The 15,891-nt window shown below is 32.7% G+C and overlaps 1 protein-coding gene across 1 annotated transcript in view; it reads left to right on the forward strand.

Moving 5' to 3' along the window:
• Positions 1-15,613, forward strand: part of LOC115879670 (protein commissureless 2 homolog) — a 37,208-nt gene extending 21,595 nt beyond the window's left edge. Inside the window, exon 2 of the mRNA XM_030896595.1 lies at positions 15,187-15,613. Within this exon, the coding sequence (XP_030752455.1) occupies positions 15,187-15,449 (263 nt within the window). The 3' untranslated portion in view covers positions 15,450-15,613. The remainder of the gene's footprint in view (positions 1-15,186) is intronic.
• The last annotated feature ends 278 nt before the right edge of the window (positions 15,614-15,891 follow it).

A 15,891-nucleotide genomic window follows, 5' to 3' on the forward strand; every position in this document is an offset into this window, starting at 1 on the left:
AATTTCTCAGTTGCTTTTATCTGAATTCAAATTTACCTAACAATAATTATTTGATGAATAGAACAAAGAAATAACACTGAAACAAATTTCAAAGAAAGTGACTTCCGCGTCTATGCCGGTTGGTACATCGGCGTTATAATCTTTGGTCAACTTTGGGGTTGCAACAGCAAAATAAAACACGAATTTACCACGATAGGTACACATAAACACTGAAATTTACACAGTGTTTAAAAGTAAAGTGTTTGGTGTATTGTGGTGAATTAGTGTTTTATTTTGCTTTTGTTTTTGAACAAGTTTGATGTCAATTTTTAGTAAATGACGTCTAGAGATTGACCTCGCCAACATTATTATCGATTTTCACAAATCTAAGATTTGTCAGCATTCATGGGACACAGTGCACAGAATAAATTTTAATAACGCCAAAATTATAATGAAAGAAGCGATAACCTCTAAAAGGAAAATAAAAGAGGCTTTTTTAATTCAATCTAATAAAAATAAATGTATTGCTCATGCATCTGTAGATGTTAGTAATGTATGGCAATCGCTTCTTTGATTTTAAAGAACATAACATAAATAAACATAACATACGTACAATTTAAAAATAATCATACAGAAAGTTTGGGGCTTTTTGGTTTTACCTTATTAAGTAATTGTTATCAGGTAGTAATTCTTTGAAGTTTAACTTGATATAATGTCATTATAACAGAACCTCAACGGTTTCTTGTAGACGTATCTGTTTTAACAAAGTAAAGTGTTCTCGAATAATTGAATTTAAATATTTTAAATTTCTTTATTCTTTGTATTTTTTTTGCTTCCGACGACGGAAAGAGATAACTTTCCGAAACGTTAAGCATTTTTTTCTTTGTTAGGCAAATTTGTATTACTGTTAACATAACTTCTGACAATCAGCGTCCGTTTAGGTTTAACACAGAAGTGTTTACAAAAAATAAACATTTTATTTTGTAGATTTTCTTGCAGTGTAGTGGTGAAATACCCATAAAAGGATTTTTTTGGAGAGATTATTATCGATTGTCATTCCCCAGCCGTCTTTGACGCCTTTTTTTCGGTCAAACGGTATAAGTGCTCATTGCTGATGAGCCAAAATTACTACTACCTGTACTAATATAGCCATTAAAAAATAATAGGTTTAAATAAAATACAGATATTGCGCATTCTGACGTAAAACAATATTTCCTTCTTTGCGAAATTTTCGTTTATATTATATTATAGTGAACGTAAAAACAATTTCGTTACTAAAGCAGAAGGTCCAGTAATATCTAGTAAAGCGGAACAATTAATAATATCGAAACTGTTAGATGTCGAAGCAACACAATTTAGTACCTATTTCTATTAATTATTATTACGAAGTGACCAGAACTGTTTGTCAAAATAATACCGATTTCCTATTACTATTTTTTTATATATAAAGTAGGTACCTAGTATTTTAAAACAAATTGCAAAATATAGATTTTGTCTCTTAAATTTTAATGATATGAATATTGTTATTTATTTCAAGTTATACGTATTATTTATTGAAATAGCTGTACAAAACATCTTAAGAAAAAGTCAATAATTTATAATTAACATTAGATTTCTTAATGACTTCTAATATTTTTTAATTTTTGTTTTTGCCGCTAGATTTTTAATAGATAAAGTAAAGTAAAAGTAAAGATTTCAGTTAACGTCTCCTTTTTGCTGCCAGGGCTAATCTGGACGGGGCCTACTTTGTTTATGCGGAATCCGAACCGCGGTCCTCGGCCATATCATGGTCAGTGGCCTACCGACTTAGGAAGTGTCTAAATTAACTCTTACTCACGAGATATCCGATCTCATCCGGCCTCGAACCGGCGCCGGTGCGGCGTGAATGAGCAGTGTGTATCAATAGATTTTACACTTTTCCCTTGGACAACAGCACGATACAGAGTTTCGAACCGGTCACCCGTCCATCCACCAGTATGGCCTTACGTCGATTTTGTGCATCTTTTAACGGGCCAGGGCAAAACACGAAAAACATTAGACGATCAAATCTATTTTTCCAAGGCTCCTTGATTAAAAAATAGTGTTTTCAAGACAGCCATGACACTCTAAATTAAAATTTAGAATAAGTTAATTTTTTAGAGAATGTCAAAAATTGGCATACGATGTGTCATTCTATTCAGCGAGTGTCATTTTCTATTGAATAAAGTAAAAAAATACCGAGGATGCCATTTAAAAATCGATAGTTGTTATTTCCGGTGAAATAGGAAGTGACCGAAAACAATTGAAGGGGTGGAAGCAATAACCAGGCAGCTCCATCTTAAGAAATTTTGCTTACTGCAAAGAGCTCCAGAAACTACCCTGATTTTTTTCTACAAACCGAAAGCAAGTTAGCTCCAAATAACGTTTTCATTTATGTACCTACTGTTAAATGGAGTTATCTGATTGTTGCAGGGAACGATTGGACTATTTTTTAAAGGTCAATTTAGTAAAAATGGCTACTTCGTAAAAAAGTGGAGCTGCCTGGTTATTGGAGCCACCCCTTGAATTGAATACGTCAGTCAATCTTGATTTATGTCATACACTAACGTACCAAATCTCGTTGATTTATCTGAAAAAATAAAAATGTTATAAGGGTGAGCCACTTTTGAGAAACACCCGGTATATGCAGCAATTACTCATACTCTACGTCCCATAGACGTAGACTAGTACCAAAGTTTACAGATATTTTATTCTGTAAATTGATTTACTTTCAAACGCTTCACAAGAGTGATGAGTCACTGACTGTGATTCAGTTTACTAAACAAAATTGCAATTAAAATAATGCCTAACAATTCAAACTTGTCAAATAGAAGATTCAATGGCAGTCGCAGTTTACTATGAAAAGTGATCGCAGATTGCGATTGCGAACTTGGGATTGCTACGATTGAATCGCAGTTTGAGATTTTTTGCTCATTTCTAGTAGAACCATTTTATCATCCATTAATAAATAAACTTGGTTAACAAGTTTCAGAAATATATGTCGATTCTTTTTAACGTTCTTCCTTTATTTTAAATAGTGGTGTAACAACTCTGTGCTGTAATGCAACAACACATGACTGAATTAAAAATGAAATACTTTAACGAGAAATTTAATATATGTAGAGGTACTGGGCTATATTTTTGAAAATGCATACCTACGTTTTTTTTTTCGAATGTATTTGAATAAGTAGTAAAAAATACGATTTTTCTAAGTAAAAATGTAAAAGACAGAAATTAAAATACCAGCTAGTAATTACAGATTATTTTTACCATATTTAGTTGGTCTAAATGCACATTTACACTTATTTACGACATAATAACCTTTTGAACGAACAAGGTTTCCAATTACAATAGTTCATTTAAAGTAAGACACCTACCTACTAATAGCAGGCAATATATTTTATGCATTATTATCTAAGTACCTAGTTTACATTCTTATGATGATTGTTTTTTTAATTGAGGTAGATATAGTTAATTTTTAAACAGGTTTAAAGTATTGGTATATTTGTTGTCAATATTTTTTAAATACCAGTTTTGTAACGAATGCTAAGTGATGATTTTTGTCTGAATATATTTTGTGCAATTTTTCAATGTTTAAGCAGTGTTCGGGTTTTCTTAGTCACGTAGGATAATTTATTTAAACTATTGAATTACTTTACAATAGGTTAATCGAAAATCTTAGAAACTTGTTCAAAGTTCATTAGTTACTCACACTTACTATTAAGTATTATTATGCAAAGTTGTATAATTTTAATTTTTCATAGTATTATTTTTAATAGTTCTTGAAACCACTTGCAAATATTAATTAGTTAGTTTAATACAAGCATAATATTTTAATATATTTTTACGTCTGTATAGAATTGAAGCTCTTAATACATTATTAGGTATATTATCAATCTAAATATGTAGACACTTTTGGACCGTTAATTTTAAAGTATTCTTTTTGTTTTAACTGATCATAAAAGCTATTTTTAATTTAATCATTTTGACAATATAAAACACTAATTCTGCCAACAACTGTTCATCCTCCGAGGAGTGGACATCTATACCTCCTACAAGATTATACATCCTTCAATGGTTGGGGTCTAGCCCTCCGTGCTCTTCACAGTCGAGGAGCTTATCTCCGGCTAATGTTGATACCTTTGAGTTGAAAACTGGAGGATCTGTCTCCATTTTCTTCACCTCTTTAACTTGGTCTCTCTTTAGACCTAATACCGGTGTTTATAAGAGGATCCCAGATCTATAATAGAGAAATCTCTTTTTTTCTATTGCCTCCTTGGATTTGAGGTTAATTCCTATTGTGGGGACCTGATCATGACCCTCCTCCCTCCAGTTGATGACTCACCAACTCGATGTCCTTTCATTGGAGCTCTCGCAAAGCTGGTGATACACTCGGTACACTTGTATAAAAGGGAGACGACAATACAATGGGTTGACCCCTGCAGCCCTGGTGCCCAAAGTTTGAGACCAGTTAGATTATTGGTGAGGTTGCCTCCTCTTGGGCTGAGTGGTTAAGCTAACACCCTCCACACTTCCACACAGACGTGGTATGACGGACAGGGTAGTCCCATCCGACACCGTTATACGTTTTGGTGCAATTTCCTGGCCACGACACTACAGCCAGGGACATTACAGTGACAGAGGGGATTTCCCGTAGCACCTGACTAGGAGCTATCCCACCAACGACAAGGCCTCGCATCTCCTAGATTAAGTACTTAAGCTTACTTTGCGAGTAGTGTAAAGGTCGTCTAACACTGCTCAATTTGTAATAGTTTAGTTAGGTTAGGTCAGAATGAGCAGGAGATTATGCTAGGGTTACCAACCGTCCTCTATTCCAGATGACAGTCCTCTTTTTGATATCACTGACCTCTTTTTACAGTATACGGAAGTGTCGGCTAAAGAAATATCCTCGAAAATATCTTAAAAAGGCGATGTTAAGATAATTAGTGGTTTTATTAATATTTCTATTTAAAAAAATCCTCTAGTTCGATAATATTGTAAATTTAGTGTGTAAAAAGTTCAATGGCTGACACTTAGTTTGAATAATCCTGATCTTGATTCACTGTTAACGATCTTTATTTGATTCCGCGAAATCAGGATCATGGTTTTTGGGAAAATTTAACAGTCATCGTCAGATTCGTTCTTGCGTAACATTGCCTAGTCACTACCGAGAAAAAAAAATAAGGTGTGATTTTTGGACTAGCCACGAAAACGGCTCATTATCTATGGTTACCTTTTATGCGCTAATGGTTCGAAAAGTGGAAATATAATAACAAATATAATGCTACGAGTATTATCTAATCTATAAATATATACAGGGTGATTTTAAAAAATAGCCGTTTGGAAATTACTCTGAAAAATATTTAAAAGTTATATCTTATATTACTTACCTATGTAATAAAATATGTGATTATAGTTTGGTATCTGTAAAGCCTCCAAGTTATGGTAGGAAACATTAAAGCTCACTATACGATGATGCGAAGATGCATGCATAGTGAGTATGATGCGGTTCGTCGATGCGATGCGTTGATGTTCGTCTCCCCATATTCATTATGCGTAATGCGATTTCGTCTTTGCGTCATTTACCAAAAGTTGACATGTAACTTAATATTAATTATACAGTACGCAGGGCCGTTCTTACACTGTTGGCCGCCTGGAGCACGCCCGAAAAAGTGCCCCCCCCCCCTTACAGACAATCTTTTTTTATTAGTGAATTATTAGAAAATGACCATTTTTCCAAAATGTAGTACTGACGTACCGCATTTAGTCAAAATGTCCCGTATTCAGTACAATTGTACCGAAACGGCCGCCCTCAAATTTGGCCGCCTGGAGCAACTGCTCCTCTGCTGCACAACTCAGGACGGCCCTGCGGTATGTCCCCGGATCTTAAATAGTCTTACAAGAGGAAAAACTATTAATGACATTTTGAGAAAAATGCATTCTTCATAAAAATTTTGCTTATCCTAAAATAGTTAATCCCGTTTATACTTTTTCAAATATCCGTATCGTTTTAGAGCAAATTAAAGAAACATGAAAATATAAGTCCTATAAATCAAAACGCGTTTCTATGGTAATATATGTTATCTGTAGTAATATAATTTCGTTTGATTTCGTTTTCATTCTTTGATAGATTTTTATTGGCAGAATTTGGATTAATGTCATATTTTTGTTGTTTTAAAATGTTAAGGAAGTGCAATATTTATATATTTCTATGCTTCGGAAAGGGTGATAGTAGTTATCGGAAAATGTGACATTTTAACAGTAAAAATATGACGTTAATCAAAATTAATAATACCTACCTATTAAAGAACGAAATCTGGAATCTAAAAATAAAAGTTGTAGTAATTACCGGTGAAACAGGAAGTGACCAAAATCCTAATTTATGTCATATACTTTTTTTATCTTAATACTATAACTATAACGCTATAACTTTTTTATTATAATAAAAAAGTTATAGCCACTTTTGAGACGCACCCGGTATATTTTCATACTTTTATGCTTAGGCGTAAAAGCCCTTTACTTTTATGCCTAGATGTTAAAATGACTTTTTTAGATTGTCAATCACGTCGCAAAATTTAATACTTTTCTGGCCTTTGACGTCCTTCAAATTTTAAATTTTAAACTACACCATTTACAAATCTTTATCTTAATTTTTACTCAATATAAAAATAAATTACAACGTTCTTAAGGCTAACTCCTGCCGCGTCATTAAAATATAAAGAATAATACGGACTGAGTAATGACGTCTAGAGTTTTGACCTCGCCAAAATTATCATCGATAGTCATTCCCCAGCCGTCTTTGACGACGTGTTTTTTTTTGATCGTATGGTATGGTATTTTCTTTCTTACTGTAGATTTTCTAGTCAAATTATCTTAATTTCAGCTAAGTACCTTTGTATCTATCACAATAGCCTCGAAACTTAATGGAGTAAATAATCAAGGTTGAGGAAATTTACTTAATTATTTCGAAACTTTTTAATATAGGTACACACTACGCATCAAAAGTTCTAAGTCACCTTTTATTTAAATATATAAATTTGCCTTTCGTTAAGAAAAAAAGTACTTGTTTGTACAGTGTTGTGTATATTCTCCGATCATAGTTATTTGAAGTAAAACGAACTATTTCAAACATAGAAGATGCGTTCTATCTCGTAAACAATAATTGAAAATATTGGTATTCTCCTTTTTGTAATAATGAATAGGAACATATTCACACACCTACCACTATATTCACCACAAACTACCTTTTCGTTTACATAGCCTGGGTCAACCAGGCGGGTTAGACGATCCGCTGGGAGTAGGTCTTAATAGAGGCAGAAGTACGGAGACACCTCGAAAAAGGGAAGAGTAAATAAAGCAAGAAACAGCCTGGCGCATCTCCACCAAAGGGCAAGAGAAGGAGCGAGAACCTCTCACCCCTGCTCCGGCAAGGAGAGAAAAAAGCCAAGATGGAAAGCCATCCGACACCGAAAGGCAAGCGTATCCCCAGTAAGGTACGTATCATCAGCTCAGCCGCTATTGCTGGACAAATGATGCGGTGCTGACAAAGGATTACCCACTGACCACCGACCAGCAAACGGCTCTAGAAGAAGAGATACTGGACGAAGTAGTAGCGTTTGGATTACCACACGACGATCCACAAAAGATGGGTCAGCTGGGCGATTTTCGGGGATAAACTTTTGGGTGGGCATGATTTTCATCTGAGGAATCGGCGGATTGGTTGGTGGAAACGGCACCTAAGCTTAAGAATTGGCAAGGGCCGGGACTGGTTGCAGTGAAGGGAGAAAACATCCCTAAAGAGGCGACTATCACGGTCTCTCTGCTGGACCAAGGGGAAAGACACCACCTACCTGCTGAGCCTTATTCGGGCTCAGAGCTCCAATGTAAGGACATTGAGTTGGCGACTCATCAACTCGGGGGACGAGGGCCATGGTCAGATCCTCACAATAGGAATTGATCTCAAATCCAAGGAGGCAATAGAGAAAGAGAGAGATATCCTCCATTAGACATTCGGGATAATGTCTATGGAGAGACCAAGTTAAAGAGGTGGAAAAAATGGAAACAGATCCTCCAGTCCACATCACAGGTACCTCAGCCGGAGAGAAGCTCCTCGACTATGTAGGGCACGGAAGGCCAAATCCCAACCGTGTTTACCATCGGAGGAAGAACATCTGTTGTTAGAGGTGGATGGGAAATACCGTGTCCCCCTTACAACAGGAAAATCCTTATGTGTGATGAGTTTGGTGGGGGACACAATAGATCTTAAAAGTCGCGGTGATTAAGTCCCTTTCCCACTCATTGTACATTCTTTTCTACAATTTCAGTTTATAGTATTTAAAGTATTTTATTTCGTACGATCCATTGAACCAACCTGTGCTATGTTGTGCCTAGATGTTAATTTTATTGTCAGTTATAGGAAATTTTAAATTTCATTACAAAAGTGTTATTGCTTAATTAAAACAAGATCTCTTTTACAACTAAAACAATAAATTAAAGGAACGCGTGACCTTTACCTCGACCTTTTCTGTTAAATGATTTAAATCTAGCGGAGAAGGAAGATATTTAATACAGTTATGTCAATTGTTTGTTTACATTACTGTAGATTATTATAATTGTTATCGATAAATCGTTGTACTGAAACCTTGGCGACCGTTTGTAACAACTATTAATAAGGTACGACCTTAGGGTACGACGCGACGGCTACCTGTATTAGTTAGATATCGTCTGTTTACTAGTATTATATAGTCTGTCAAAGTTAATAGCGTAATTCATTATTTCATTCCTGTAGTACTTTATTTTTTTGATTGGTTGCTTAGTTCTTTAGTATTTCTTTGCTATATTATAAGCGATTGTAAAAAATAGAAATTCCAGTTTTTATCAAATTTCAGTTTTGCAACAAGCTGCAATGGCATATTGAAAAGAAAATACTTCATTTTTTCAATTTCCCAACTAATTCCACCTTTTTTTTTTATCTAGAATGGAGAATGAAGTCATTTAGAAAGATGTTTAAACGCTTTCAATACGCCATTTCGTTATCTATTGCTATTCTGGAAATTAACATTTGTATTATTTTACAATTATTTATAATGCAATGGTAAAGAAAATGTTAAAAAAATAACCGCATTTGAAATGATTACTGTTAAATTGCTTTTGTCTTATGTTCATCAGATCATCAGGACTAGTGTTCAGAACCGGGACTCGAAATTATTAATTTCCGGTTCTTTCGGTACTTTCGGGTAATAATAATTAAAAACATATTTTTTGTTACGTGCGAAATACTTTTGATACTTTCTAGTGGTCGAAATCAATCTCTTCTTATAAGAAATTATTGAAGTTTAAATATGTTATTTTATTATTTAGTATAATATTGCTGAATGTATTAGTTATATTTTTTGTGTTATGATTTTATAGGCATTTGTATCTTTAATTGAAAATGTTAAGTTTTTTTTTCTCATTTAGTTAAGTTGGTTTCGAGGTTGGTTGATGTTGTTTGATGTAATTTTTAAGCTACCTGTATATTTATTTCGATATTTTTGTAGGTATATAGAATTTAAAGAATGTTGTTTTTATTCTAGTTCTCCGATATATAAAATCTTATTTAGATATTAAGACGCAGTTTTCATTGTATAGTTTATACTGGCTGTTTTATGATTATTAAAATATATACAGGTTGTTAACAGGACAGTTACTTATAGGGGAACAGAATGGCAACACTGCCTATTGAGAACATATGCACTTATATAAGGTTTCTATCGACGAGCGGGCTGAGGTTGCCATATTTCAACCAGAAAACTCTTGCCACGAGTAATAAACAAATTAACAACCTGTATGTTAGTATTAGTAAAACCACAGGTAAAAGGTATTAAAGTTTGATTTACACTCAACCACCGAGTATTCCACACTACCTATGTGTTTTCTTTTTTTTTTCGCTTGTGTTCATTATTTGTGTTCATATTTACTTTCTCATGACTTAATAATTTGATATTATTTTCATTTGAAACTCAATTTTTTATCGGTTTTACTTTTGAGAACCATCCCTTGCTTGCTAATTGACGAACTCCACAATCGTCGAACGAAAATATTTTAGTACTGTTCTGGAAACTCTAATTAATACTACCAATTAGGGTTCAGATCTTTTTGGCCATCACAGAACCGGGCCTCGGTAACAATAATTAGAAAACATTTTTTGTTACGTGAGAAAGTCCTTTGATACTTTCTAGCGGTCAAAATCAGATGCTATTTCTTATTGTTCTTGCTTCTTTTCTCTTTTGTTTCTATAATATTTATTATGTTATGTTTTAATAGATATTTGCATTTTTAATTCAATATTTTAGGGCCTTTGTCTTAAATTCAGATAAGTTGTTTTATGTTGTTTGATGTGAAATTTAAGTTACCTATACTTTTTTCTTTACTTGTTTTTCATGACTGATGAAAAAATCTCAATTTTTTTATCCATTTTACTTTGAAAAACCATCTCTTGCTTTCTAATTGATGAACTGCACCACCATTGAACAAAAATTAGTCAGTACCGAAAGTATCGAAAAAAACGGGAAATCCCGGTTTCTAAGAGGCGCGGTACCGAAATTCCCGGTTCCGAAAAACAGCTCCGGTTCCGCAAAATCCTAATCAGTACCTCTTTACCCATTAGGAAATAAATGCAGCAGGATGAAGGGCGGCAGCATTTAAACTAAAACAATTCGAAAAACAATATATTTGAAAATAAAACATACTGGCTACAGAATTAGTATAAATTTTGAATCTCCAAACCAAACCAAATCATAATGTTACAATAACATAACGTAGGAATGAAGTTTGTATATTATTAAACGTAAATCATTTGTAGGCTTATTAATCTACAATATTTTCCAAATTAAGCTATTATTAACTATCGTGTCGATTTATTATTAGGCATATCTGATGTTCGAACAAGTTAAACCAGTTAATATAACCAAAAATGGGTTAAAGTGTTTGGTTTGTTTTTAAGAAATCTGTTATTAATATATAATGTAGGAAAGCATTTTTGGTATTTTATTGATCGACGTAGAACGACGCAAGATACTGTCACTACTACTGGTAGATATAATAGCCACCCCACTATTAACTATAACAATAATTCAAATTTATCTTTAAGAGTGAGCTTTGCAATAAAACAATTATATTCTTTTCTTATCAATCTGATACTTTATCTTTGTTATCTGATATTAAACAATCTTTCAGTTCTGTTGTTTTGATGACACAGAGTCTTAATTTGACAGTAATTATTAGAACAGATACCCTACAGTAAGTAAAGAAAAAAATTGGTCAAGTGCGAGTCGGACTCGCGCACGAAGGGTTCCGTACCACTCATTATCTATACAACATTAGACACTATATTATTATAAACTTTTCTTCCGATTTAGCTGAATTTTGAATGCGCGTATAAGTAATTTAAAAAAAAATGAAGAAACACATTACTAAAAATTGTATTAATCAATAATAAATATAAAAAGTAAAAATAAATATGTAAAAAAAAAATATATACTAAAAAGAGAAATATTATTTCACCCAATACGAGTAGAAGCAAAGCGAGTTTTCAGTTAATTCAAAATTTTATATCAAGACCAGTTCGTTATTTCATGAAACGAGAGAACAATCAAGACAAACCATTTATCATCAAAAAGGAAGAGGAAAAACAAATTTTGACTGCAATTCAAAGAGAAAGAGAGAAGGATAGCGATTTAATTTTAAAATCTTTTTAAGTAAAATTGTTGTAAAATGTGCGTAGTTAATTGAGAACGAAGGTTTTCATGGTGGGTGTATAAGAATAGATCATTTTCCGCATTTAGACTGTTTTATTTTAATATTTAAATGAACATTTCGATCAATTTAGACGAGGTTTTTTTCAGGAGAACGAAAGTAAGGTATGTTTGGCGAAAGAAGGGATATTTTTGACAGACGACATACAAGCATTGGTCAAATAGAACATGCTATTTTTTTTCAAACGCTACGAATAATTTTTTAAACATTTTTATACGTTCCAAATAATATAAAAAGATTTAAAAGAAATACCTTGAATTATAGATGTTCATCACATGTTGCACACAACATTTTTTCTACGATCGAATTGAAATTCTTATTTAAATGTTTATTAAAAAGTTTTTACAGTAATTCACAGAATAATATTACCACTAACAATGACTATAAACAAATATTATTTTTATTTTTTTAATAACTTTTTTTGAGTTCATTTTATATTTAATGTCGCAGTTTGAAAAATTTACTAAGGTAATTGTTGGACAAACTTCATTTCTAGTAGTCTTTTGAATTTTATTTTCATTACTGCTTGTGCATGGAGATCTCTTGTTCTTCACTTAAAACTCCTTTCCGGAATGATGCTGCGAGGTGTCCAGTACTGGTACTTGGTTTAGGGTTGCCAACCTTCAAAATAAAAAATAGAGGATGAGGGGGTAAAAAACAGACACAGGTAAAAATTTGTTTGAAACCTCGCCCAAATGTCTAGAATTTACCAAAAGTTTTGTCGACGGATGCGATGATGGCCTTTCATATTTTCTTAAAAATATTTATACACAAAAATTGTTAAAATAAAACAAGCCTTTTTCAATAAAACTTTTTTAAAACATAAGCTAACTTACAACATTATCGCTTCCACAAATATTTCTTGTACATAAATATTTCTTCATTTTCTTTTCTGTATAAACGAGTGGGAGTAGTGAAAAACACAGATTAATAATTGTTTAAAGCATTGTGGCGATAGACGAATATTCTTTAGATTTTCAGTTTGGTATGTAAAAAATAGGACTTTTTCAATACGTGAGAGAAAAGAGGACAGTGAGGTTAAAAAGAGGACTCTCCTCTGGAATAGGTTAGCAAATAGGTTGGCAACCCTAACTTGGTTTACCTTCCAGGATTTGACAAATTTTTACAAAAATTTACAAATTTTTTCTAGTCTAGTCACTAGTGTAAAAAAATTGACTTTTAATACAGTATATAGTAGATAGTATAAAAAATAGCTACTTTTTGCGCAATCGTAGAAAAATGACTTTATTATATTGTCGATCACGCCGCAAAAATTAAAACTTTTGTGATGTTTGGAAAAAAAATATTTTTTAATATCCTGTTTAGGTATATAAAAATAAAGTATTCGTGATTATAGTATTATTTTCTTGGTTTTGATTAGTACGAGTATTGTCATTTTGTTAAACTGCTACATGACATTAATTAATTATCCACTTAGGGATGGGAAGACCCGGTTCATTCCCGTGACCCGTGTCTCACCAGGTCATTCATTGAAATGACCCGTTCATCATGATTCGTTCATATGAATGATCGCTTTACTGTTTCAGTGTAACCCTAACTTATTCAGAACATTCGAAACTCGGAACGCTGAATGAAATGATGCATGAATTATTTTATCTTAATCATTATGAAGAAATATCGCGATCGCGATGACGCGATGCCTACCTTGATTAACTAATAATGTGAAAACAATATAAGACGTAAATTACAGTAAATTAGATATTAAAATGCGGCTCGGATGTGTGCATTGATCATTGAACGGGCGGGGGTTTAATTCGAACGACGCGATACATGAAAAGAGTTTTTCATTTCAATCTTCAATGATCCGATCGTTGTTTTAGGTTCAAATTCAGTAAGACACGCAGGAGAGGATTTTGTGTCTCGGGTCATATGATTGATAGGGTCACGTAAGGTGACCGAGTCAATCACGCGTCTTTCTAAAGATTCGATCATTGCGAACGAATCATTCACGAACGACACATCTCTATATCCACTATAAAAGCCGGAGCTGATAAATTAGTTGTTTAATTCATTCTGATTGTTTTGGAAAAAATATTTATTAAAGAGTTATTATTTATATCTAGGCGATCCATAACTACAACAAAGTAATTATTTTTTGGATGTAATCCTATTTTCAGCTCACGATTTATTATACAGTTTGTCTCTCTTAACATTCTAATAGTAAGTGCGTACTTTTATATCTAATGTTGTCATGATTATACACAATTTATTTTCATTTTTTGTTATTATTTTTTTAAATCTAAAAGTAACAACTACTCTATAGAGTTAAGTCAAATATGAATATTTGATGTTTATTGCTACGTTATAGAAGGGTTATAGATATGAAAACATTCTGCTTTGCGTTTCATATTGTAGGTATATTGCGAAATTTAATTAAATGAAATTTGTAATTCTAAGTACAAAGTAGGAATTAAATATTTGAAAACGTTGATGATAACCTCGATAACTACTGTTGATCTAATCGGAGAGCTAGCTGGCAAGTCAAAAATACTGTTTTATAGTTTTACATTTTTGTTGGTGAAACATTTCTGTTATTTTAATCAGTTTGATTGATCTCACTATCACTCTAGAAACACTTTTAAGGGAGTTGTACTCTATAAGTTTTTTGTAGTACCTTGTGTGTAGTACCGATATTTTTTAGTTAAATTATATTTTTTAAACTACGTATTTGAAGGAATTCAGTTCCGGAATTTAAAACGGAATGTCGAATGCAATTGGTTTAAATTTTTGTTGCCCAGGTCATTGCAACAAGGTCGCTATTCTGAAAATTAACATTTTTAATTTTTTTTTAACTTATTGCGAGATACTAAAGAAAATTATTGCATTAGTAATTATTTTTATTTAAATTGCCTTGTTTTATGCCATTTATGAGAAAAAAAATATTTGTTTATGTTTCTTATGGACTTTGTATATTATCGAAAATAGTACATAGACCAGTGGCAACTTGTGCAAATTGAACAAATATTTTAAATCGATATGACATTAAAAAAAATAACACCATATTTTCCTATTTTCGGTTCGTTACCTTTTAAAGCTAACTGAAATACTTTATAAATTATATACAGGGTGTCCCAGAAATAAGTGCAAATATTTTAAGGGGTGGTATATCTCGATAAAAGAAACATATTTTCTCTTTATCGTTTTTCAAATAAGTCCAAAATAACGGAGTTATTTTACTTTGATGTTTATTGCCAAAAATAATGATTTTTTGCTAAAATTTTGAGAACCACTGGATCTTTTCTGGATTTTCTTTCTTGTAAATTTAATCTAACACCTATGTTGTCATATTATCAAAAAATTATGTTTTTTAACTAAAAACTAAAAAAAATTCCAAAAATTTCCACAAAAATAATACTTTTTTTTTGTTTTCAGCTCATCAGAGTCACATCCCTAACAACCAAGAGGCTGGATCGGTAGAGTCAGATCTACCAAGCTACACAATCGTCTCCGGACTACCGACCTACGAAGAAGCTCTGGAACAGCTGAAGAAGGTCAAGGAGCAACGACAGGAAAAATCGGATTCCTGCGAGAAGCCTGTACCTGAACCATCAGCGGGTACTGGCCCATTATCAGTATTCAATTTATTTAATATTTATAATAAAAATGGAGAAGATGGAACGTTGAAACCCTCTTGAGAGATGGAATGGACATAGTTGGAAGGGTTAGAACTGTTGGTTGCGATTCCTGCCGATGATTAATAAAAGAAGCGGCGGGAAAAATGACGTTGAAAGTTTGTTTAAATTATGGCAGTTGGCCTACTTTGGTTGGCGAGCTGAAAATAATAATAAAGGATAAACCCTTTTAGAGCAATATTGTTTTTTTATCTGTGTTTCCCGGTGTTTCTCAAAACTTAAATCGAAAAAAGAATGAAAAAATTATAGAAGATTAGAAAAGTTTCATTTTTATATTCTTGGCATATGGTTGATAGGGGACATATTAAAAGCACTAGAGATAACAGGGCACAACAATTGTTCATATTTAAATTGGTATAAAACTTTTTATTATTATTATTCTTCTTCTTCCGGTCCCATATGGAATCGTGCACGCTGGGGTATACACTGTCTTCAATTGATTGCA

This window comes from Sitophilus oryzae, unplaced genomic scaffold (genome assembly GCF_002938485.1).
Source record: "Sitophilus oryzae breed Bouriz unplaced genomic scaffold, Soryzae_2.0 scaffold_1583_pilon_pilon, whole genome shotgun sequence".
NCBI lineage: Eukaryota > Metazoa > Arthropoda > Insecta > Coleoptera > Curculionidae > Sitophilus > Sitophilus oryzae.